This window comes from Mustela putorius, unplaced genomic scaffold, assembly GCF_011764305.1.
Source record: "Mustela putorius furo isolate JIRA1106 unplaced genomic scaffold, ASM1176430v1.1 tig00003909_pilon_pilon_pilon, whole genome shotgun sequence".
NCBI lineage: Eukaryota > Metazoa > Chordata > Mammalia > Carnivora > Mustelidae > Mustela > Mustela putorius.
The window spans coordinates 31622615-31647413 of NW_025422057.1; the positions used below are offsets into that span (position 1 = coordinate 31622615).

Consider the following 24799-nt stretch of genomic DNA (forward strand, 5'->3'; position numbering starts at 1 on the left):
AATGGGGAGAGAAGAATACAGGAAGTGAGCAACCACAAAAAGTCACATGGTAACAAGTGCTGTGAAGAAAAATGAACAGAAATAGAGAATAGAAAGTGACAGTGAGCAGACATTGTTTTAGAATAAGGTGAGGAGTGCAAAGGCCTGAAGGAAGTGAGGGAGCATGCAGATATCTGGTGACTGAGTGTTCCAGGCAGAGGGAACAGCAAATTCAAAGGCCCTAAAGAGAAGGCATGTTTGGAATGAACATGGAGGTCAGTGTCTGCCTGGAGTGAAGAGACCGCAAACACTTGGAAGTCTTGGAAGCAGCAGCCGGCAAAGGTATGAAAGGATGGAAGTACAAAATAGGCAGAACTACATGATGAACAGAATAGGGAACTTGCAAAGGGTCTGCTGTGCCTGCTGCATAAGGCACAAACTGGATTAGGCAAAAGATGAGGGCAGGACCAGATTCTTTGGAAAGCTTTTAAAACTCATGAACTTTAGGCAACGAGAAGCAACTGATGTTAAATTGCTTAATTTTTTTTTTAATGAATGCATGCAAAAGGTAATACATTCAAACAGAAAACTGTATATAGTTACTAGCAAATCTCCCTCTCTCCTCTTAGTTCTTCCTACAGGCAATTAATAACATTTCTTTTGTATCCTCTTCCAGGGATATCCAGGTAGTTAAAACCATGCATATACATAATGCATGCCCCATTTTGTACACAAATAATAGCACTTCACACTCTCTATTGTGTACTTAGTTTTGTCATATATTCTGGTGAACATTGAATAATAGAACATCCAGGATTCCTTTCAATGGCTACATTGTATTCCACTGGATGCCAAGGACTAGAAACCAGAAGCCCTGAGCTCTGGTTCTCAGTTCCTGATTTATTGCTTCCAATTAGAGTGCTGGTATTTATCTCCTCTGAGGCTCAGGTTCCTATACATAAAGTGAGCTAGATGACAGCTGAGATTGCTCCTGACTTTAACACACACGAGACAAAGTCTTCTGTAGGGAAAGAGACCCATCACTAGCTATAAAGCTCTGATCATTATCAAGTCGTTTTTTTTTATTAGATTTTTTTATTTCTTTATTTAACACAGAGAGAGAGAGATCACAAGTAGGCAGAGAGGCAGGTGGGAGGGGGTGGGGGGAGCAGACTCCCCGCAGAGCAGAGAGTCCGATGTGGGCCTCGATCCCAGGACCCTGAGATCATGACTTGACCCAAAGGCAGAGATTTAACCCACTGAGATACCTAGGTGGCCTTCATTATCAAGTTTTAAAGGTTTTAAATTTAAAGTGTATCCTGGCAATTCATGTCTGTACACCCATTAAGAAGTCAAATATTTCTAAAAGGCATGTGATGGAAAGCATCCATTCCTTATTCCACACCCTCCTCACTTCCAGTTCTCATTCCTAAAGGTAACCACTTTGATCTCTTTTAGCTATTTCTCATGGTGTTTGTTATCATCTTTCAAAGTGCCATGTTTATGATTTGAATTTGTCATTTTTAGATATAGTTATATATTGTCCTGGAAAACAAAGATTTCATGCCACACTTTACCTTTCACACACACATTTCCCTCTGCCTCCATCTCCCCAGTATATGATTTTAAGATATTTTTTGTTACATCCACTTTCAGTTGCTTTCATTGTTATGACTATACAAACATGTTCCCTGTTGAGACACATGGTGTCCTATTATTATACTTTTTCATTTTTCTGTAGCTTTCTTCAAGCCTGTATGTTAAGTTTTCTACATCCTCCAGTAGCTTTGTAGAATGTCTCCATTCAGCTTTCAAAATAGTCAAATCTTCAGATAATTTATTAGTTTTATCTTTATGTTCTTGATTTATCCTCTTGGATCCATCAACCCTGATACTCCAGCTCCAATACTAACGGCTTCTCTCTAGCACTCTCTCTAGCTGCCTATCCTGGGATAGATTTCTGTTCCCAGGATCCCATGTCATTCTCTTCCTTGGTTTACATAGCTCAGTAGCTTTCTGAGAAAGAAAGGGTACCTGGGAAGCAAACCTTTGAGACTCGGTATACTGAAAATATCCTTAATCCCCTCCCATTTCATTTGCCTAGATATGAAATTCTAACCTGGAAATCACTTACCCTCATAATTTTGAATTCATGCTCTAATTAATGCCTTCTAGCCCTCTCATTTTCTGCCAAGGGAGATGGTATAAGACTGGCTGATAATCTTTTGGAGGCTACATGGAAAAGCAGCGTAGAAGACTGTCCTCACTATAAACAGACTTTCACATGATTTCTCTGTTCTCAGTAGAACTCCTTTCTCCTCCTACAGTTCAGCCTCTTTAGAATATAAGCTTTCAGACTTCCAGTGTTGGTAAGTAGAGTTGCCTGGCTACAAAGGGTGAGGAGGGAGATCTTACAGTTTGCATTCCTTTTAAAGATTTTTAAACAATCTTCCTATTTTTAATTCACCTCATATCTCTACCCCTGCCTCGACCTTAAAGTATCACAGGTCCTGGGTTGTCTGGGTGGCTAAGTTGGTTAAATGTCTGACTTTGGCTTTGGTCGGGATCTCAAGGTCCATGGATGGTCATGATCTCAGGGTTCATGGATCAAGCCCCATGTTGTGGTGCGGGGGGGGGTCCCTGCTCAGTGGGGAGTCTGCTTCTCTCTCTCCCCCTCCCCCTGCTTGGGCTCTCCCTCTCAAATAAATAAAATCTTTAAAAGAAAGATGTCACAGGTCATGAGATTTCTGAGGCTCTTCTTGACTTTGAAAAGTCCTAACATCCCTGAATCTATAGGCATTTTACTTGCAGCTTTCTCTGGTCTGGTAAATTGGTTATCATGGATCTGTGTACTTTCTAATTTCTAAGTTTTTATTCACTCTTGTGATCCACCTGAGAGGGAACAGAATAAATTCTATGTTCAACCTGCTATATTTAACTTGAAGTTGAATTATTTCCCATAAAAGCCTTATGTTTCAGTCTTGACTTTTTTTTTTTAATATTTCAGATGTTTTGTAACTACAGCTCTGTTGGTTCTACCTCCAAAATATATCTTGAATTGGTCTACTACTGTATTAAGTTTCCCAAGGCTGCCATAACAAGCTACCAGAAATTGAGAGGCTCAAAACAATAGATTCATTCTCTCACTGTTCTGGAAGCTAGAAGTCTGAAATAGGTTGTCAGCAGGCTCGTTGGGAAGCTCTAGGGAAGGATGCTTCCTGGCCTCTTCCTAGCTTGTGGTAGTGCCTGGCAATCCTTGGTGCTCCCTGGCTTGTAACCACATCATTCCAATCTCTGCCTTTCTCTTCATAGGACCTTCTCCTCTCTGTCTGTGTCGTCTCTTCTTGAAAGGCTAGTAATCATTGGATTTAGCCCCCCTCCCCCGATCCAGGATGACCTCATCTTAATTATATCTTTCTATATACATATAAGGGAGAAAGGGTAAAGAAATCTAAATGGTGGTCACAGTTCTACAATCTACTTAAAGTGGTAGATTTTAGGGGCGCCTGGGTGGCTCAGTGGGTTGAGCCACTGCCTTCGGCTCGGGTCATGATCTCAGGGTCCTGGGATCGAGTCCTACATCGGGCTCTCTGCTCAGCAGGGAGCCTGCTTCCTCCTCTCTCTCGCTCTCTCTCTGCCTGCCTCTCTGCCTACTTGTGATCTCTCTCTCTCAAAAAAAAAAAAAAATCTAAAGTGGTAGATTTTAAGTAAACTGTGAAAAGCTAAGTATGTATAGTACAACCCTTAGAGAACCCTTTAAAATATAAAAAAAGATACAGCCAAAAAAACCCCATTAAAATAAAATACTAAGAAATGATCAAATAGTAGCAAAGAAAAAATAGTAGAACAAAAACAGGGGGGAAAAATGAAAATACAAACAATAAAATGGTAGACCTAAGTCCAAACATAAATAATGACATTAAGTGTAAATGGTCTAAATATGCCAATTAAAAAAGAGATTGTCAGAAGGTTTAAAAAAATAATCCAACTATATGCTATTTATTAAAAACTTACTTCAAATAAAATTAATAGGTGCACTAAAAAAAAAAAGATGAAGAAAAATATATATATACACCAAGTAAACACGAATCCAAAGAGAGCTGAGTAGCTATATAAACATCAGATGAAACAGACTTCAGAGCAAAGAAAATTAGTAAGGATAAAGAGGGACACTGCACGATGATGAAAGGGTTAAATAACCAAGAAGACTTAAGTCCTAAATGTATGTGCATTTAACAACAGAGCATCAAAATACATGAACCTAAACCTGACAGAACTCAAAGAAACAATAGACAGACCTGTAATTACAGCTGGCAACTTAAATACATCTGTCTCAATAACTGACAGAACTAGTAGACAGAAAAACAGCAAGGGTATAGAAAATTAAACAACACTTTGACCAACTAGATCAAAAGATATTCCTATCAATAGGAGAATGCTGAATGAACCCTACTATGTTCACAACCAAGGCCACCACATACTACACAACTCCAGGGGTTCTGGCACATAAATTCTGAGTTGTGTGGTGTATAAACTGCTGAAATGTATGTGGTGGTTCTGCCCCCACTTGAGAATACTAAGGATTCTTTAAGAAATAGGAATTAGTTCACTAGGAGGTATTTCTACTGTTTCTGAAGGAGCAAAGCAACATAGAGAAAAGCATACATAATATGGTCCTATTTTTATAAAACAGACAGGAACACACACACACACACACACACACACACACACATCTGTACATATGTATATCTGAGAATGATGCTAAGTGGAAGGATGCATCCCTGGTTGGTAAGAAGGTGAATTAGATGAATAATGTGGATGGAGAAGGGGCGAGAACAGTGGTGTAGGGACCTAAGCAAAGAAGAGGGAAAAGAAAGAAAAAAATAAGCTGCACTTAAAAAATATGATCACATTTATGCACTTACATAAAATTATGAGTATCTTTAGAAGTAATTTTTAAAGTAGTCTTAAACATGAAAAAGAAAAATACTCGGTTACTAAACACCTTTCGATGATTTGTTATTGTACGTGAAATAAAATCTGAATTCCTTACCATGACTGATGTGATCTGATCTTTGTCTACCTCTCCACCTTTGTGTGCCTTTACTGTCTCCTCCTTGTGTAAATCTCTTTCTGAACTCAAGACTTTTGCAATTGCAGTTTGTTCTGCTGGATATGCTTTTGCTAGAGGTTTGTACTACTGACTTCCTCTCATCTGTGGAGGTCCCAGATGCCTACCCAATAAGCCACCCTCACCTTCTTCCTTAACAATAGAACACAGATATTACTGGGACAGCAAGATCTCCCAGCTTGCCCTATAGCTAGGAGTGATACAATTCTGGTTGATGGGAAGTAAGTGGAAGTTACTAGGCATGGCCTCATGGGAAGCTTTTTAAAAGAGATACACCAGCTGCGTCCTTGACCTTCCCCTTCTATTTCTGCATTTTCTTGCCATGGAAAAGGTTGTGAGGCTAAAGCAAAGATTCTCAAGCTGTGGTCTGCAGATCAGCAGTCCCAGCATCACCTGGGAGCTTATTACAAATGCAACTCACTGGGCCCCACCCCAAAACCCCTGAATCAGAAACTCTGAGGGGAGGGCCCAGGATTCCATGTCAACTGCTGTTCAGGTGAGTCTTGAGCATGATGAAGTTTGAGAGCCACTGAGCTAGTAGACAGAGGCCTCCCTAGAGATGCCTCCCTAGAGGATGGATGAAGACTAGTCCACCTATGATATCACAGATCCATTGCATCAGACTTGAACTGCCTCCTCTGGACTTGGCAGTTCTGTGGAAAAGTAATCCTTGTTTGCTTGAGCTACTGTGATTAGGTTTCTGTTCCATGCAACTGAATGCAATTCTAGTTGATAAATCATCTTCTAAATCTTGGTTCTAACATTGTCTCTTTAGAGAGGACTTCCATAACTACTCTGCTTATACCCTCCAACCTCACCAGAGTCTTTCTCTATCATGCCATCCTGTTGATATTTTCTTTGTAGCACTCAGTATACACTGACATTATTTCACTTACTTATTGTTTATTTGCTTATGGTCCATTTCTGCTGAAGAATGTAAGCCTCACAGGGGCAGGACCTTTGTCTTTTCACTGTACTCAAGCACATACTGAAGTGTCTGGTACATAAGGGATGTCCCATTATTATTTGTGGAATGATTTAAAGAACTCTTTAAAATTAAATGTTACATTTAAAATCACGTATTTTTAAGTTAAAAATAGAACTACTTTACAATTCTGCAATCACTAAGCTACTAAATCACGAAACTACTGGGTTCTTACCCAAAGAATACAAAAATACTAATTCAACGGGATATATGCACCCCTCTATGTATAGCAGCATTATTTACAATAGCCAAGATATGAAAGTAGCTTGATGAATGGATAAGGAAGATGTGGAAGATATGTATACAATGGAATATTTACTATACAGTTATAAAAGAAGAATGAAATCTTGTTATTTGCTACAACTTGGATGCCAAGTAAAATAACTCAGAGAAAGAAAAATACCATATGATTTCATTCGTATGTAGGATTTAAGGAAAAAAACAAATTAACAAAAGGATGGGAGAAAGAGAGAGAGAGAGAGAGAAGTCAAGAAACAGACTCTTGACTACAGAGAACAACCTGATGGTTAGTCGAGGGCAGGTGAGTGAGGGGGTGGGTTAAATAGGTGATGGGGGTGAAGGACAGCACTTGTAATGATGAGCACAGGGTGAGGGATGGAATTGCTAAATCCCTATATTGTACACCTGAAACTAATAATACAACACTGAATGTTAACTAAGTGGAATTAAAAACTTAAAAGTAAAATCATGTATTTTTAAATTGTCAAATGAAAAAAAAATAGGTCATTACAGTTTCAAAATTTTAAGGAAAAAAATTTTAGTTAAGAAATTCATATACTTGTAAAAAAGAAATGCATATGATACAGAAGGATCCTCTATGTTTGCCTATGAACACTTTCTCTTACTCAAACGTGGCCTATGAATTCAAAAACCATAAACAACTAGCAAAACAGTTATATAAATATTGAAAGTGCCACAGAAATGAACTGCATGAGTTCGGTGGCTTTTTGGTAACCTTGTCTTTCCATTGATAGCATTTTGAGCTATCCCAGTCAATGTGGGATATGTGTTAATAACAAAACAATGTGTTAATACCAAAACTTCCTATAGCGTTTAAATACAAACATTCAAATAAGAACAAAAACCCTAATTTTCATATGCATGCCAGAGAACACACACAATCAGGTCCTAACCTTGGAGAGAAAGCATTCTCTTCACCCACATCTCTTCTAGTAATCTCAAGTTTGGTGCAAGACTAACACCACTGGCCTCAGTCATGCAGGTACACTGCGGGAGAGAATTCAGATTGAGGTTCCTCAGTGTTGAACTTGGGGTCTCTGCTTGTGAGATTGACCCAAGAAGCTACTGCTCTTCTGCACTGGGAGGGGTCAATTTCCCTTCTCTAGTTTTTACCTCCTATAAAACTGTTCTCATCAAGCTTTGGACATCTGTCTCCTTTGGTTTTTCTAAAATAAGTTGTTCTTATTCAAAGAACATAAAATAAGTTCTAAAATAAGTTGTTCTGTAACATTTAAGGAAATAAATATAATTTATATAATATATGAAGTATAATATATATATATATATATATATATATATATATATATATTAATGAAGCACATAACAACTAAAGAGAAAAAAGTGCAATGCTTCTGAATCAGATCCCTGTTTACTCTCTCTCGAGGCTCCTAGGATTTAGATGGGTCTCCTTGGAGCCACCGGGGAAAGGAAAGCGGCAGAAAAATGTCAGGGACAGAATGGCAGGCTTTTCACTAAGGGCACAAGGGACCTTGAGATTTGGTAAGATCATTTCCTCCCTTTCTCCCAGAATCAGGAAGGCATGCCAGACAGAGCTTCTTGGGTAGCCCTTCAAAATATTTGGAGCTGGAAAAACGTCAGGTCAGTAGCATCCCAAGCAAAAACTTTTAGGAAGCCCCCAGAAGCAGGCCTTAGTCCTCAGCCAAATGTGGCAGATTTTCCTTTTACTTCACTAGTGCAGTATCTAGTAATGACCCAGTAATGATAGTAACAATATCTCATGGTTGTACTTGGATACCTTCCACCTTGAACGGCATCATAACCAGTATCAGATGTGCCAAACACACTTTGGTAATGACAACATTCTGTAAGCCAGGGTTCTCACTCTTAACAGGTCATCCAAATGATCTGGGGGTCTTTTTTACAATAATGTAGGTTCTGGATATCCATGCCTAGAGGTTCAGATTCAGTAGGTCTTAGGTGGGATGCAGGAGTCTGCATTTTCAACAAGGCCGCCTGGTGATTTGCTGGAGGTGGTATGAGGCCTACAACTTCATAATATTGGCTTCAAAGGGAGGGGCCAGGATCACTTTTTTTTTTTTTTTTTAACCATAGTAAGACTTATTGTAGACAGTGACTAAGTCCACCAGACTGCCCAAAGTATTCTCCTTGTAGAGGTCTCCAGTGGGGAGGTCATTTACACTCATTCTCAAAGATTCAGGGAGTGAGTCTCCCTGGTACCCAACTCTATAAAAGAACCAAAATTTGGGTTCATACTTGGGTGGTCTTGAAGATAAGTAGCCAAGTCCTAAAGTACCAGAAAAGTCTTGATTGTTCTTGGTGAAGGGCCCATAACACATTTTTTTTTCCTTTTCCATTCTTCCTTTTCACTGATGTCGAGCTAACGAAACCAAATAGACCCACACGGATAATACGTTGTTTGGGTAGGGGTGAATATATACAGCTAGAGCAAATTCTGTCTGGGGAAATTCAGAAGAATGAATTCCAGTTTGATACACAGCATCAATAATTGACTGGACATCAGTGTATGGCATCTGGATAGGAAATCCTGTGACCTAGACAAAAGACAGAATAACGTGTAAACCCATGCTATAATTATGTAGGTAATTGGGAATCACTGTATGCAAAAATATTACAAAAGCCTCAAAAAATAATGTTATTTTATAGGTGCTTATGTTGTCCTAGGAACAATACTAAGGGCTTCACATACATATTTAATCCTCAAACAACCTTATGAAGTAGGTTCTACTATAATCCCCACTTTCCAGAGAGAGGGGAGCAGAGCCAGAGCTGATACCAGAGCCTGCACACTCAATACTCCACATACTTGCACACTATCTAGAATAGGAGACGGCCAGTGAAAAAATTACTTGGTCCTACAAATGAGGTATTTAAGTGATCATTATGGGACAATTTATTTAATATTGATTCAGTTCATATTTTTCTTTTTTTAAGATTATTTATTTATTTATTTGACAGAGAGCACAAGTAGGCAGAGAGGCAGGCAGAGAGAGAGGGGGAAGCAGGCTCTCCGCTGAGCAGAGAGCCCGATGTGGGTCTCGACCCCAGGACCCTGGGATCATGACCTGAGCCAAAGGCAGAGGCTTTAACCCACTGAGCCACCCAGATGCCCCTCAGTTCATATTTCTTAAGTGACAACCATGTGACAGGATTTAAGGATTATGGTACATGGTCCTACGTAACATTATCTGTTTAATAATACACAGACAACAATCATAAACCTCTTTCCTCTTCCTGCAACTTCAGGAGGCTTTTCTTGATCCTTGAATCTGTTCATGTGTCCTTCCCATGTGGTTGCAGTAAGATGCTATCCTTTCCTAACTTACATAATTAAAATATATTGCAATTATATGTTTTCTGCTCTGATCATTAGCTTATAGTCTGTGAATGCACAAGATTGTATCTGCCTTGCTTATGATCATAAGCCCAGGGCCTAACACAATGCCTGGCACATAGAATGCAAATAATGTTTAACATTTGTAAACACTTGCTGAGTGCTGAGTGCTGTGGTTAATCCTCACCATAACCACAAACCAGATAACTATTTTTATCCCCATTTATCTTGCCCAATGGGGTGGAAAGTATAGAGAAATTAGGTAACTTGGTCAAAGCCGGTAAGTGGTTGAACCAGAGTCTGAACCCCAGCCACAGGATTATGACTGTGTGTTATCATACAGGTACTTTTACAAAGAAATTCTAAGTTTTAAACCTTGGCTTATATTGTTTTGGTTCTGTTTATCCCTAATTCTATTTTAATGCAAAACAAAACAACCTCCTCCCTATTCATTAATAAATAGCACCTGCAGATTCCCTCTTGACAGCCTAAGTCCTGAACTCCCTACAGGTTCTTTCCTTTCTTCTCTCAGAGGGTTTCCCTAGGAGATATCTCCTAGTCTATGGGGTAGTAGGGAGAAAGAAGTAGGGTTCTCAAAAACACGGATCAGTTCCATAGAGAAGAGTCAATGAGAGGATGCCCAGAGCTGGAGGTAGATAGGGGCAAAGAAGGAGGCTCTAGCAATATACCAAATGCCCACCATGTTTGATTATCAACTTGTTGAGTTTAAGATGCCTTTTAACTATCCAGGATGACATTAAATGTGTTGGTAAATATATAAGAACGGAGGTCAGGAAAGAAGTCCAGGCTGGTTACATACATTTGGAGTATTTTGCTTACAAAAGATATTAAATCTTTTCTGGATCCTCTTGCCCAAAACCAAGGACAGGGAATCTATTCTATTACCATCACCATGGGATCATCTTTCAATTTCTCAGTTGCAAGTGATTTCCTTTCGGTCGTCTCTTTCCAGAGGTTGTGGTTTATTTAACATACAACATATGACTGAGTGCAAGAAAATGTCATGCACTGTGGTCATGGTAATAGTTGTTCAGTATATTTGAAATTTCTTAGTCTATAAATAAATGTATTTTAATGTTATATCATCTATCATCTAGGATCAAGAAAAAAAAAGCATTTCAGGGATATTTAAGGTTACTCTTACCTGGTAATGAATTACACAGATAAAACAAATATTATTAATGCACTAAATCGTATACACACCAAATAAAATTGTAGTAGTCTTTCAAATTCACTCTCTTCTTCAGATGAAACAAAGCTTCCAGTGCTAAGTTCTAGTTTAGGAAGGATTTTTCGCAAAATATAAGTACATTGTCGATTCCAACGTGTTGGCTGTTTAGGTCGCCATTCCATCATTTTACATTTCAGAGTCCTTTCAATCCTAATGTAAGGATGCGAAGATTAGTTTATGACCCGTTACAATTTGTTTAATAAATGGGATAAGAGTTTTGGCAATTTACTCAAGTATGAGAATGATATTTTTGATTTAGGATGAACCAGTCCTCTCTGGCTAAGTATATCTGCCATCATTCACATCACTTAAGTTGGGGAGAAGCAGGCTCTTGCTTGGCTTGGAAAAGCAAGAAGCTTCACAGGGTAACCAACAATGAGATCTCAAGGGCACAGCTCTTTTCTAGTTACCTGTGTGTAGGCACCTGCCTACTGGGTGTGATGGGACAACCGTCTACTATCTGGTCACTGGACTGACAGCCTTATTCCCCAGGACCCTCCCCTGCCATAAAACATTGCGTTTCCAAGAAGCTGCATTTACAAAAGTTCCGATACCTGGTCTGATTGATGTTAGCAGGGATGGATTTCTTAGATCAGTTAATTCAGCAAGCCAAGTTGGAAAGAAATAGGCATGGACAGATAAGTATGATGATTAGGTTTGTCTACTAGAAGGTGCATTCTGTGTGGGCAGGGATGTGTGCCTGTATATTCAGTCCCTAGAACAGTGCCTGATGGTAGACTATTCCAAAGACAGTGCAAGTTGGTTGATGGAGCCCACTTGGGAAGCCTCACTCCTGCAGAGAATCAGTGTCTGCTTTAAAAACAAAAACAAAGGGGCGCCTGGGTGGCTCAGTGGGTTAAGGCCTCTGCCTTCGGCTCGGGTCATGATCCCAGGGTCCTGCTCTCTGCTCCTCATATCCGGCTCTCTGATCCACAGGGATCCCTCTCTATCTCTGCCTGCCTTTCTGCCTACTTGTGATCTCTGTCTGTCAAATAAATAAATAAAATCTTAAAACAAAAACAAAAACCACTGGGAGTCACCTCTGGGCTGAGTCTGTGGTGTAACTGATCAGTTTGGAGTTTGTAATCTCAGTGATGGCTAAGCATCAGAATCATCAATCGACATATTTTACCTCCAGATATCGATTAAACAGGTCTGGTCTGGGACCCTGGCATCTGTATTTTTAAATAGTTCTAGAAGTGATTCTGATAATAATTAAAAAAAAAAAAAAACAGAAGCTCTACCTCACTTCTTCCTCTTTTTGTTAAGAATTGGGGGGAAAGGAAGGGAATAAAAGGTGGGAGTTGTGTGCTAGAAGAGATAAGAGTAGCAAAACTATTTTTGTCATGCTTTGTTTTGATCAGTTGGTAGCAGCTTATGCAGCAGCCTACTATGTCAGCATGAGTCATTAGAGGCAGTAAGATCTAGGAGCTTCTGACACATCTGGAGTAGGAGTAAGGACTGCTGCAAAGTCTGTGACTTTGACAAACTTGTTCAGCCTGACTGAATAACTCCTTTGGACAATTATGTGTATGTGTGTGTAAGGGAATGGGGACAGTGCAGGGGGTGGGGGTGGGGCAGCATCGATGTTACCACCCAACTTGGATGTTTTTTCCATATTCCAACTGGTGGGCCATTTACCTTCATGACTTTCAAGAAGTATGAGCTACCACGTTATTATTATTACTGTAACGTCAACAGGTGTCTGTGTCGAGAACTTCCCAACAGCAGCCCCATAATGTTTCCAGAGGTAACCATTTCTTGACTTGGGTCTTTTTAAGGAGTGTTCTGGAATGGTAGAGGGGCTGCTTTTCAATGCACAGATCAAAAGACAGCTGGCTCAGAAGAAACTATTGTAAACTCCATTTCCTGCTTCTATGGCTGAATTAAACGGGTATTTTAAAAGACTGGGTTAGAGACTAAAAGGTGGGTGGGGGACTGAAAGATTTGGGAGAAATAGTAATAAGATATAAACAAAGGTCATACCTGTTCTTTAGATCTTCTATCATGCTTTTATTAGTCTCACAGTAAATTATTTCTTCAGGCTGAAATATATAGACAGTTGAAAGTTAGCAAAGATTCTAGGGAGACCATCTTCATTTACATCGCAGTCACCCCCGGAGTGCGAATTATAATGGGGGGACCCAAACTATTTTCAGGTGGCAAAATCACTCCACTACAGAGGCACAAAGGTAAAACACGGATCACAGGGCTTCCTTCGGTTTTAATCCTACAATTTTAATACTACATTACCAGAGCATGGGATGAGGAATGGATTTACAAAGATATTTTTCCTGCGTAAGACAGATCTGCTGCCCACATTCATTTATTCAAACAAGCATTTGACATGTTTATTGATGATACCAGATAATCTTTGGCAGCTGCTTTAGTCTCTTCCACTTATTAACTGGGGTCTTGGTGAACTTACTTAACCTGAGTCTCAGTTACCACATCTTTAAAAAAGGGACAATAATGGTACTTACTTCCCTAGGGTCTTGTGAAGATTTTGAAATAAAGTAATAAACACGCAAAGCCTGGCACATATTGTTCAATAAATCAGGTATTACTGTAACTACTGCTCTTTTAAGATGGTTTTCTTCTTCCTTCTTTGAGTATCCTTTTCATTCAGCTCGCAGGAGCCAGGTCGTTTTGTTTTGCGTGCGTGCATGCATGCGTGTGTGTGTGTGTGTGTGTGTGTGTTCCATTTCAATCTTTCCTGGCTTCAAGCTGATGAGGGAGCAGGAGGCTGGCTGAGGAAGAATTCTTTCTTGGTCATCGGCTCTGGACCTCAGCCCACCAAACCTCACCTAGGTTCTAGAACTTCATCAAAGCTGTTGCTTCAGACACTATAAAAACAGCAGAGAGCAAAGCTCTACCACACTCCCCCCATATTCCCTACCCTACCTGACAGGATTTGCTGTAGGAGTCTTTAAGAGAGGACTCCTTATGTCTACCACCCAAACCAGCCCTCCCTGCCTGATTTCCCAGGGCTCACTTGAACAAGAAGGAGGGGTTAGGTTCAGACATTTTTATTTTGGGCATTCCTGAACTGAGAAATAGAGACAGCTGTAAAGACAGGGACACAAGTGGACAGAGGATTGTACAAAAAGAGGGCAACAGTTCATAAACCTCTAGGTGCTAGAATATTTCAGGAGTGATTGAGAAGATTCAATCTGTCATGTGGTGATCTAAGCCCGTGGTTCTTGAAGTGTGCCCCCTCCCCCCACCAGCAACCTCATCTGTGGGAACCTGTTGGAGATACAACTTCTCAGTCCCCATGATGAGGGAGCAGGAGGCTGGCTGAGGACAAAGCAAGAGCTGGGGCCTTGCACCCCCCCCCTTCCATCCGCTCCCCTCCATAGGTGTAGCATTCCTCAGGCACCCCTGACTGCCATAAAATGATAAATAGTTAACTTGCTAAGATCACAATCCTACAAGACAGGAGTCTCCCTTGGTTTGCAAATGTCCTTGAGATTTACAAACAAAGAAGTTACCTTATCAATAGCCCAAATTCCAAAGACACAGAACTCAGTTTCTCAAGCCTAATGTCACCCTCCCCTCCATAAAAACCGAAGGAGGCGGAGGTAGAAGGAAAAGTAAATAAAGTTAAATTTCTTCTAAACCTAAATCTCATTAACAAGGATGTTTGATGGCAGGAATGTAACATTCCACCAGGAGACTCTCAATTGTCTTTACTTGATAGTAACTAAGCCTTCAATATCCTGATAGTATTCTTTGCCCCAATAGCCCTTTGTCCTCACCTACCCAACTCCTGCGTATATAACCAACCACCCCTCACAACCCGGGGCAGCCGCATCTCTGCCTGCCCACGGGCCCTGTCCCCGTGCTCTAATAAATCACCTTTTGCACCAACAACGTCTTAAGAATTCTTTCTTTAGTCGTCGGCTCCGAACCTCCTCACCCCACCGAACCTGACTTAGGTTCTGGGACTTCATCACCCACAGGGCATCAACTGAATCAGAAACTCTGAGGGTCCACTGAATCAGAAAGGCCAAGCACTCTGTGTTTCAGCAAGCCCTGTTTTCACCGCCTGCGGTGGATAGATGTGAGAACAGTCCCAGGCACAGGGCGCTTCCCCACAACAGATCCCAGCAAGAGCTGGGAGGCATTGGAGAAAGGGAGCTACAAACTCCAGCGTCATGGTGCAGGGTCACCAGCTCTCCCAGACAGGACAGGTAAACCGAATGCTGTCACCAACCACTGTCCAACCCTCCAATACCTCCACTCCCCTCCCCTGCCCCACTCTCCAACAGGTAACTCTTGTGGATCAGTGAGGCCACCTTCAGTCGTGAAAAAGAGGCCTGGGTTATGTTAACTTGGTAAGTTTATGAGGTATTAGTCCACTTTCCTTTTTTTTTTTTTGTTTTGGCAAAGGCCCCTTTCTTTCAACGAATGCATATCTTTTAAAATTTCAAGAGGTTTTCCCTGTTAACCTCATCTCTGAGTACCCACATGCTCATTTTACACGCTCAAATTTATGTCTGCAGTGGCGATAAAAAACAGTGTTCGTTGAAGACAGAAGTTTATTTTGGCACGTGTGTGGCAAGACAGAAGATTGAGGGCCATTAACCCACAGGAAAAAAATCAGTAGAGATAGAAGTCAAATGCAGTTCTGAGTTTTATATCTATAGATTCAACTTGGCAAAAGGTTTCATATCCATGCTCTAGCTTTTGTTTTTGTTTTTTAATTTTTAAAAGATTTTATTTATTTATTTGACAGAGAGAGAGAGAGACTGGGGGGGGGGGACACAAGCAGGGGAGGTGTGAGAGGGAGAAGCAGGCTTCCCACTGTGCAGGGAGATGGATATGGGGTTTTGATCCCAGGGATCATGACCCGAGGTAAAGGCAGATGCTTAATGACTGAGCCTCCAAAGTGGCTTTTAAAAACTACAGCTGTGATCATGGCAGCCTTGCCTCAGTGCTGTTGGCTTCCAACTGCCCTGAGACACAGGGCCACATCCTTAGTAGAACTCTGCTCACCCCTGGGCTTGTCTTGCTCCCTCCATGGCCAAGCTGGCCTTTCGCTGCTCCACCCACCCCTCCATGCCCTGCAGGTCTTCGTTCCTGCTGTGCCCTCTCTCTGCTGCACTGGTCTCCACCCTGATTTTCCTCTTGGCCAGCTCCTGCTCATTCTCCTCACTTTGCCTGTCATCCCCTTTCCCCAGGAAGCCCTAGCAACTGTCCTTCTGCTCAGGTCCTCCTGCTATGTGCTCCCAAAGCACACTCATTTCTTCCTTAATCTTTTTTTTTTTTTTTCAAGGCCAATTGCAAGTATTCAATACAGAAATTAAATATTACAAAATGGGAAAGAAGGTGTATGGCATTCTCGAAATAAATGCAGGCATCTCCTGGAGAGGAGCATAATTGTGGAGACTGTGGACCCATCGGGACAACATATCAGTCCCTGGGTCCCTCCGTGTCCACATAGGCTACTGGAGGTGACCATGGCAGTCCTACTGACCGTATAGGGCTTGTGTGGGATTCATATGAGACAAGAGCAGTAAGAGCATTTTGAAAAGGTGTATTTGGTATAAAAATAAAACATGGAGCCATTCTTAACAAGAAAACAAAGCAAAACATTTCTTCCTTAATCTTATTCACAGCTTTGTCCTGCAAGGACTGGAGTCCTTCTCTTTGCTCCTTGAGAACCTAAGTCCCAGGACTGTGAGACGTGTCTTTTCCTTGTGGTACCGAAGCCTGGCCTAGCATTGGCTCAGAGCAGGCACACAAGAAACATTCACAAAATGCCTAATAGAATGATGAATAATAAACAAAACCCCTCATCTCTAAATGTACCGTTCTCCTCCCCAAGAGACAGCAAGGCAGCAGTCACAGCTTTGGGAGGGGAAGAGCAAGGCATGGTCAGTGGATGCTGAAAGTGTTTGCTCAAGAGAGATAAGCACATTTCCCCTTCTTTAAAATGACTTTACAAACAGGAAATATAAAAACTATATATGTGCCTGCAACACGTGGAGAATGTTTAGAAGGATGCACAAGTTACTAGTAAGAGTAGTTATCTCTTAGAGAGCGGGGAAAAAGATGGTGGGGGGGGCATTCTTTATACAGTTTGGTACTGATTTGATCCCTTCCCCGCAACCACCATGCATTTTTTGTATTGTCAAATGCCTCAAAGACACAGACAAGCGTTGAAAATAATGTAACGAACATCCACTCAACATACCTACCACTTACCTCTATCTAATATTTGCATTTTTCCATATTTAATTTTTTTTAAAAGAAGTAAAACATTGCAGATAGACTTGAAATACTTTGTATGTTGCTCCCTGATCTCATTCTGTTTTTTGTCTCCAAAGGTAACCTTTAACCTAAATTTGGCATTTATCATTCCTATGAATGCTTCTACATTATCACTATGTGTCTATACATACATAAACAGCACATAGTTTTCAAACGTTATATAAGTGATTTTGTACTCTGTGTATCGCTTCACATACTCTTTATTTTGCTTTACATTACTTTTAAAATATTCATTCCTGTTGATGTACAGTGGTTCTCAACCTTGGTGGCACACTGGCACCCCCCAGGGAGTTTTAAATAATAACACAGGTATGCAAGTTCCATCCTCAGGAACTGGATACAGTGGATACACAGTTCAAGTTGGGAACTAGTGTAAATTTTTTTTTCTTTTTACTACTATATAGAAGATTTCATAGTATGAGTACTTTATAACTCATGTACTCTTTTTTCTGGTGGATGAGTCAATCCATCTATCCATCCATCCTTCCTTCTTTCCTTCCTTCCATCTTTTTTTGTTATTTTGAGCAATTCTACAGTGAACGTCATTGTACTTGTCTCCCTGTGCTTGCTTCTTTATGGTATATTCTTAGAAGTTGAACTGGTGGGTCCAAGGTCGAGCGTCTTCAACTTTACCAGATATCATCACATTGCTTTCCAAAGTATTTCTAGTAATTTACCGACCCACCATTTCTCTGCTTCTTTGCCAACACTTGGTATGATCCTACTTAAAATCTCTTTGGTCCATCTTATACCTGTGAAGTAGTGTTTTGTTGTTTTAAATTGTACTTCCCTGATTTTAAGTGAGACTGAGCATTCAGGTTTCTGTTTCTGTGAATTGTTTTCTATCTATTTTTCTACTATCGTTTTCCTCTCTTATTGATTTTGCAATTGCCTTCACCCTGCTGCGCCATGCTCCTCAATCCAGAAACAGCCACTAAGGTGACATCTGGGGTGCCTTCACAGAGTGACACTGAAGACATCGCCGATCCACTGGCTGAGCCATCTGCTCATTAGTCTGTTCTTGACCTCAGGTCTGTGCTTCCAGCTCCTGCCTCTTATGACCCAGGCAGTGGATCTGCAGCTTTTCTTCCCCATCTCCTTTCAAGAATAGTGAAGTAGGGAACCCCATCACAGCCCCTGGCCCCAAAAAGTGAGACTGGCTCTGGATCCCGGATTTCATGAACCATTTTCGGATCTTGCTGCTGTCTTTTGTTCAGCCCTACTCACTGTTAGTATTTCTGTCCTGTTTCTAGTCCATGAGACGATCGTCATGGTTGGAGCCCAGATAAGCCTTCTATTTTTCAATTTTTATATTTTACCATTGCCATGGATGTGGAGCAGATGGGTTAGGTCAAAGTAAACTTACTGTACCATCTTAACATTATATTTTCAGTTTTAGAATAACTATTTAAAAATTTTTACTTTAAAATCTAAATTCACATTTGAGATGATACTTTCTTCTCAACTCTTCTTTTCTCCAAGTAGAGGAGTATGATCAGAGTAGCCCAAACTCAGGCTGAATAGCAAAGAAAACTAGATTTTATTAACATTGCCAGGTAAGTCAACATGCAACCAGCAATATAAACATAACAAGAGCTGGCATGACTGGTAAAGATTAGAACCAACAGTAACTTTCATATAGATATACCTGAAAGAATATAATTTACCTGTATGGTATGTGCTTTTGTCCCTTGGAAATTTTTTGGAAGCAACTGTTTCCAGAAACTTTCCTTTGAATAGTCAAAATGTACAGCCATTGGTGTATTATTTTGTTGAATATTAAACCAGACCTATTAAAACATTAACATTAAATCAGTATAGGCATATGGGAGCACAAAACCCCTATCGGTTAGGATGCAGCAGAAGTTTACAATGCTACTACCAAATGAAGTGGTAGAAGCCAAAGGCAGTTCTGAGGTAGGAGGTAAAGAGATTCAAGGGGTATGTGAACATTAGATTACTGGTTCCCAGTCTTGGAGGTGCTACAGAATCACCTGAAGAACTTTATGGATAAAGGATTTCCCTGGCCTCATATCCCAGGGATTCTAACTGAACATCCGAAGTTTCCTCAGAGTTTCCCACACGATTCTAATGTAGAGCCAGGGCAGAGGACCACTGTTTGACTCTTGAGGAGATAACGCAAAATAAGATTTTTCTCCCATATACTTACATTTCCATCATCAAACAAACAATCTACACTTTGTAAGGGACAAAATGGGTCGATCTGCTTGTGACATTGCCCAGTTAATGGATTCCAAAGCAAAAATTCATCAGTTTCTTGAGTTAATACATAAGCCACTTGCCCCTATAAGAGGAAAAAGAGTTGAGTCATGTTTGGTGGGTGTTTGACTTAAGTCATTTTTGTATGTGAAAATTATGATTAAGTATGTGATATTTTTGATTTCTATAAGTCTTTTTTACTTCTCTGAGCTTCAAAGTCTTTTCGAAAAGCAAACCATACCAAACCAAAACAAACCAAACCAAAACAAAACAAAACCCCAAAGCTCCAGAAATCCTCAGGCCCAGGCTAGAATGAAGATTCAAATAAGAGAACTTTAGAGCTGGTGCTGCCATGTACATCCCTGTAGAGTGTACCCTCATAGCAATAAAACATTGTTCTTGAAACACCCACATACCCTGAAAATTTCCCAACAGCTAGTCCTGAAGTGTTTTGAGGTAGGGATACTTTGGCCTAATTTACACAAAGGCACTATATGGAGTAGCCCTCCTTTGAGGGGAATATACTTGGGGACTGCAGGGGAACCCCACGCAGAGTTAGGAAATGGACATTTGCCTGAGGCTCTGAAAAAGCCAAGAGAAGTTAAAAAGCCATTAAGTTAATTTTGAGAACAAGAGCTGAAGTTAGACACTAGAGAGAAAGTATATAGGAAACAATCTGAGGAATAAAAGTGGTCATTATTATTCTGTTCTAAACACACCTTTTTAAGTGCAAAGTTTTCTTAGAAAAGAATAACAATTTCAGGTAGTAATAATAAAGACTACTGATCATTTAATGGGAATTTATGTACACCAGGTACCGTGCTCTGCCTTCATATGAAATTTTTCACTTGCATTCACTCCAAATTCTTTGAGATGGGGTGATCATTATGCCCATGTTTCAGACAGAGTCAGAGGTTGAGGGACTTGTCTAGAGTAACCGTAAATGACATTAGCCCTGTTTGGGGAGAGCATAACTGAAGCTCAGAGAAGTAAATAAGCTAAGATCATACACAGTTAGTAAAGGGCATTGTTGGGTTTTAACCCCTCTTTGACTGACTCCCAAACACAAATTCTCTCTCTCTATTTACTATACTCTGCTGTATAGCCTGGTGTCTCCAAAGCTCTTGTTCTTTATGACTGTACTCATCTTTACAGTAAAGAGGAGGCTTCACTTTAGCCACAGAGCCAAGGTGAAACACACAGCCCAGGTGCCCCCCACCCTTACTGACCCATCAGCATAAATACAAATGTTTGTTGAAATATTGTCAACTGTTCACTGCCATCTAGTGGCACATAAAACTACACGGGAGTTGGGGCACATGGGTGGCTCAGTGGGTTAGGCCTCTGCCTTCGTCTTGGGTTGTGATCTCCGGGTCCTGGGATCAAGTGCCGCATCGCATGGCATCAGGCTCTCTGCTCAGCAGGGAGCCTGCTTCAACCTCTTTCTCTGCCTGCCTCTCTGCCTACTTGTGATCTCTCTCTCTCTCTCTCTCTCTGTTAAATAAATAAAATCTAAAAAAAAACCAAAAAAACAAAAACTACATGGGGGATCGCGAGGGGGGAATTAACCACAGCCTTTTAGCTTGCAAATGTGGCAGAAATAATAAGCCATGCCAAGAAAATATAGCGAAATAAGTGATCATAACACGAAGACTAAAACCAGACTGAAAATCTTGACCCTTATCAAGACACTCATGGCGGAACGGGAAACAGTCCGAAAGACTATAGCTTTCTGGAGGTATGAATGCAGGAGCATATAATTGTAAAAATTTCAGGTAGGTAAACACAAATTTCAGACCCACATCTTGTATGACTAAAAACTGAGGAAGGAAGAATAGGGAGAAATATTTCTTAAGGATCTTTAAATCTATTATTAGAAAGGTAGAAACATGATGCTGGTGATGATAGTTATGCACCCCTACAACTCCTGCTATAACTCTTATTACATCACCACAACCACAACCACAATAATCACCATTTATTGAGTATTTGCTCTGACGCCATTCTCAATGTCACATATTCACTATGTAATCTACTATCTTAGTAACCCCATGAAGTAGCACTGTTATTAGTACAGCTTTACAAAGAAAAGTGAAGGAAAGCCTTTCTTTACATTGTGGTCATTTTGATGAGCCAACATTATCCTCTTAACTAAACAACTGGTTGTGCATGAAATTCCCCAATTAGCTTGTGAAAAGACAGAAAACTGGGGTTGGTGTTTTTTAAATTTGCAGATGGTGGCTGATTAGTTTTGTTTACACTATTTAAATATTAACTCCAGCACTTACTTCCAACATTGAGGTCCCCAGGAGGACCAAGGCTTTCTTTCCGAAATACAGGAAGAAATTACAGAGTAGTATGGCATGCTCTTCCTTATTTCCAACAGCCAAACTGATGCAGCGCTAAGGCAAAGAAAAGCAACAAGGCCAAAAGAAAACAGGAGAGAAAGATGAGTAATATACGCATATAATGTATTCCCAGAGCCCCCTGCTCCCTCTGGGTTCAAACACACATATATATTTTTTAAGATTTTATTTATTTATTTGACAGAGAGAGATCACAAGTAGGCAGAGAAGCAGGCAAGAGGGTGGAGGGGGAGAAGCAGGCTCCCTGCTGAGCAGGGAGCCCGATGCAGGACTCGATCCCAGGACCCTGAGATCATGACCTGAGCCGAAGGCAGTGGCCCAACCCACTGAGCCACCCAGGCACCCCTAAACACATATATTTTTGCCATGTGGCTAAGGTGCCTGAGAAAACACTGGGGAGAACACTAATTTGGAATAAAGGGGTCACATTTATGGTGGGACAATTAATGTGGATACTGTATAAGTGACCAAATAAAACAGTTCATCATCCAAAATAGGATATTCCTCTTTAGGACAAATATTAAACTGTCCTTGGAAAACAGGGACATATGGACTGATATTTTAAGAAACCTGATCTGATAGGAAATCAAATAGAGTTTTTAGGGGCTCCTGGGTGGCTCAGTGGGTTAAGCCGCTGCCTTCAGCTCAGGTCATGATCTCAGGGTCCTGGGATCGAGCCCCGCATCGGGCTCTCTGCTCGGCTGGGAGCCTGCTTCCCTTCGTCTCTCTCTCTGCCTGCCTCTCTGCCTACTTGTGATCTCTGCCTGTCGGATAAATAAATAAAATCTTTAAAAAAAAAAAAAAGAGTTTTTAGAGGAAAGGATCCTCTGGTCAATGGAGCTTTACTCTTTCAAATACCAATAAAGTGCTCTCAACTCCAAGAGAGGAAGAGGATGAAGCCCAATCAGGAAGATTATTGAAACTTTTTCAACTGAAAGAGTCTGTAGTCAAATATAGGGTGCCTAGGAAAACAGCTGTAGTAAGAGAGAAAAAGCATAGTAGAGGTGGGTAGTCTATGATCTAGTTCTAGTCTGTAGCTGGTTTTTTTGCTTGGCTCTGGAATGTTTTTTTAAAATCAGGAGCTCTCATATAAAACTCTGCATTTCTGGCTTCTCGTGAAAAATCGAAAGATCTAACAACATATATGGGCCCAAACGTTCATATGGCAAAAGTCTGTTCTTACTGAGCAGCAACTGCAACATTTAAACAGGATGTGTGCCTTCTGGTTCAGTACAGTCCCAGAGGAAGGGCTGTGGCGGCCAAGGGAGGTTGGGAGTGGGGGACCTCAGGAGCTCCAGGCAGTGACTATTTGCCAATCAGTATGAAAGCATTTCAATGTTTCAAAAAACTGATATGGCCATAACTGTATACACTGGCTGAATGGGATGGTGAAGGATGAAAGTTAGGGAGGATGGTGACGCGGGTCCTCTGAAAGAGAAGGGTGAACAGAAGAATCAAAGGCAGAATATGAGTAGTCTTCAGTGTCAGGCCAAGGAGGTTCCCCTGGCTGGATTTCATAAGAGGAGAAGGGAACAGGTGAGAACAGGTAACTACCACACTGAGTTCCAGATACCTTGTGTATATGTTATCCTTTCAAAAATCCCTGTATGACACAGATGAGGAAATTGAGGTCCAAGGAGGCTACATAACTTATTTTAGGTCATACAGCTCTTAAGTGGTTGAAATAGGATTTAACCAAGGTTTATTTTTCTCCAAAGACTGTTAGGTAGGAGAAAATAGCACTTGTCCTGTGGCAGTCTAATTAGTTGTATGTCATGAGCACTCCATGGCCAAAGAGTTCATGTCAGTGGAAAGACCTTGGCCAAGAGGAAGCTCACACTTGTAGTAACTAACATCTTGGTTATGAGTATTGTTTGGATTGGGGGTGTGGAGGGTGGGGGAGATTTGCGAGTACTAGTATTTACCTGAAGGGTTATTTTTATGTTTGTTTTTTTTTTAAGATATTTTAGGGGCTCTTTCAATGTTCTGTGGGATCATAATAACCATGAGCATACTCTGATTAGGTCAAAGAGTCTCAGAAGAGTCTAAGGTGAATGACACCTCTTTGACTTCTACTACATTTGAATCACTGAATTATTAGAACCCCATGCTTGTGTCTCCCTTGTTCTCACTTAGTAGAAGACAGGGTAGCTAACCAGTTAAGCTAGCCCTGTGTCCCCTAAATCCACTTCAGCTCAACTATAGCCTCTAAAACATTTTAGATTAATTGCCAGGACCATTGGTTCCAAATGGAAAGTTTCCTTCTCTTAGGCTCCTGTCTTACTAGTAATTTTCAATTAAAAGTATTTATTGAATGCTTGCTAAATTTATATGAAAATATAAAAATAAATAATCATGTTTATCTCTTCATTCAGAGGTTAAACTTGGGATGTGTGTGTACAGAGTGTGGGTGTAGGGTCAATAATATAAGCAACTAAATATAATTTAAGGTGGAGTGAAAAAACTGCTCTAATGAGGATTGCCAGGTTTTGAGAAAAAGTAGATGAGCTATTAAATCTGCATTTCAGATAAACAAATCTTTAGTACAAATATGTCTCAAATATTGCATGGGGCTTGTATTCTATTTGGCAACGAATCTAAAGAGAATTTTAATCCAAGTGCTAAGGAAGGAGCATTGTTGTGCAAGCTCCCCATTCCGATGTGGGGAGACTGGAGAAATCGTCTGAGAAGTGGTGGTATTTGCTCTAGACTCAGCATCTGTCCAGCTCCATAGTGACAAGCCATATTTCTTTCTGGAAGATATCATAATACTGCACTCCCGGAATTCCCATTGAATTAAAATACTCATGAGCTACCACTTGTAATGTTGTATGAGGTTGTCCCTCCTTAAGAATTATTTCTATGGATTGTTACAGAGCTGAAAACAATGTATTAAATTATCAAATGCTTTAGATTTCATAAGATAAAGTATTTCATAAGTGCATAAATGTTTGTTTAGGAGAAAGGTGAGAAATACTAAATATTTTAATTA

General features: G+C 40.5%; 1 protein-coding gene and 1 long non-coding RNA gene across 2 annotated transcripts in view; one reads left to right on the plus strand and one right to left on the minus strand.

The window, feature by feature from the left end:
• Positions 1–107: 107 nt before the first annotated feature.
• LOC123388677 overlaps positions 108–24799 on the plus strand; it is a 31529-nt gene continuing 6837 nt past the window's right edge. The window contains exon 1 of the long non-coding RNA XR_006603162.1: positions 108–321. This is a non-coding gene — a long non-coding RNA (uncharacterized LOC123388677). The remainder of the gene's footprint in view (positions 322–24799) is intronic.
• Positions 7673–24799, minus strand: part of CC2D2B (coiled-coil and C2 domain containing 2B) — a 104572-nt gene continuing 87445 nt past the window's right edge. The window contains exons 30-35 of the mRNA XM_004749613.3: positions 21730–21843; positions 19392–19526; positions 18889–19011; positions 12929–12987; positions 10915–11092; positions 7673–8890 (exon numbers count right to left, since the gene is read on the minus strand). Coding sequence (XP_004749670.1) covers positions 8702–8890; positions 10915–11092; positions 12929–12987; positions 18889–19011; positions 19392–19526; positions 21730–21843 — 798 coding nt within the window. The 3' untranslated portion in view covers positions 7673–8701. The remainder of the gene's footprint in view (positions 8891–10914; positions 11093–12928; positions 12988–18888; positions 19012–19391; positions 19527–21729; positions 21844–24799) is intronic.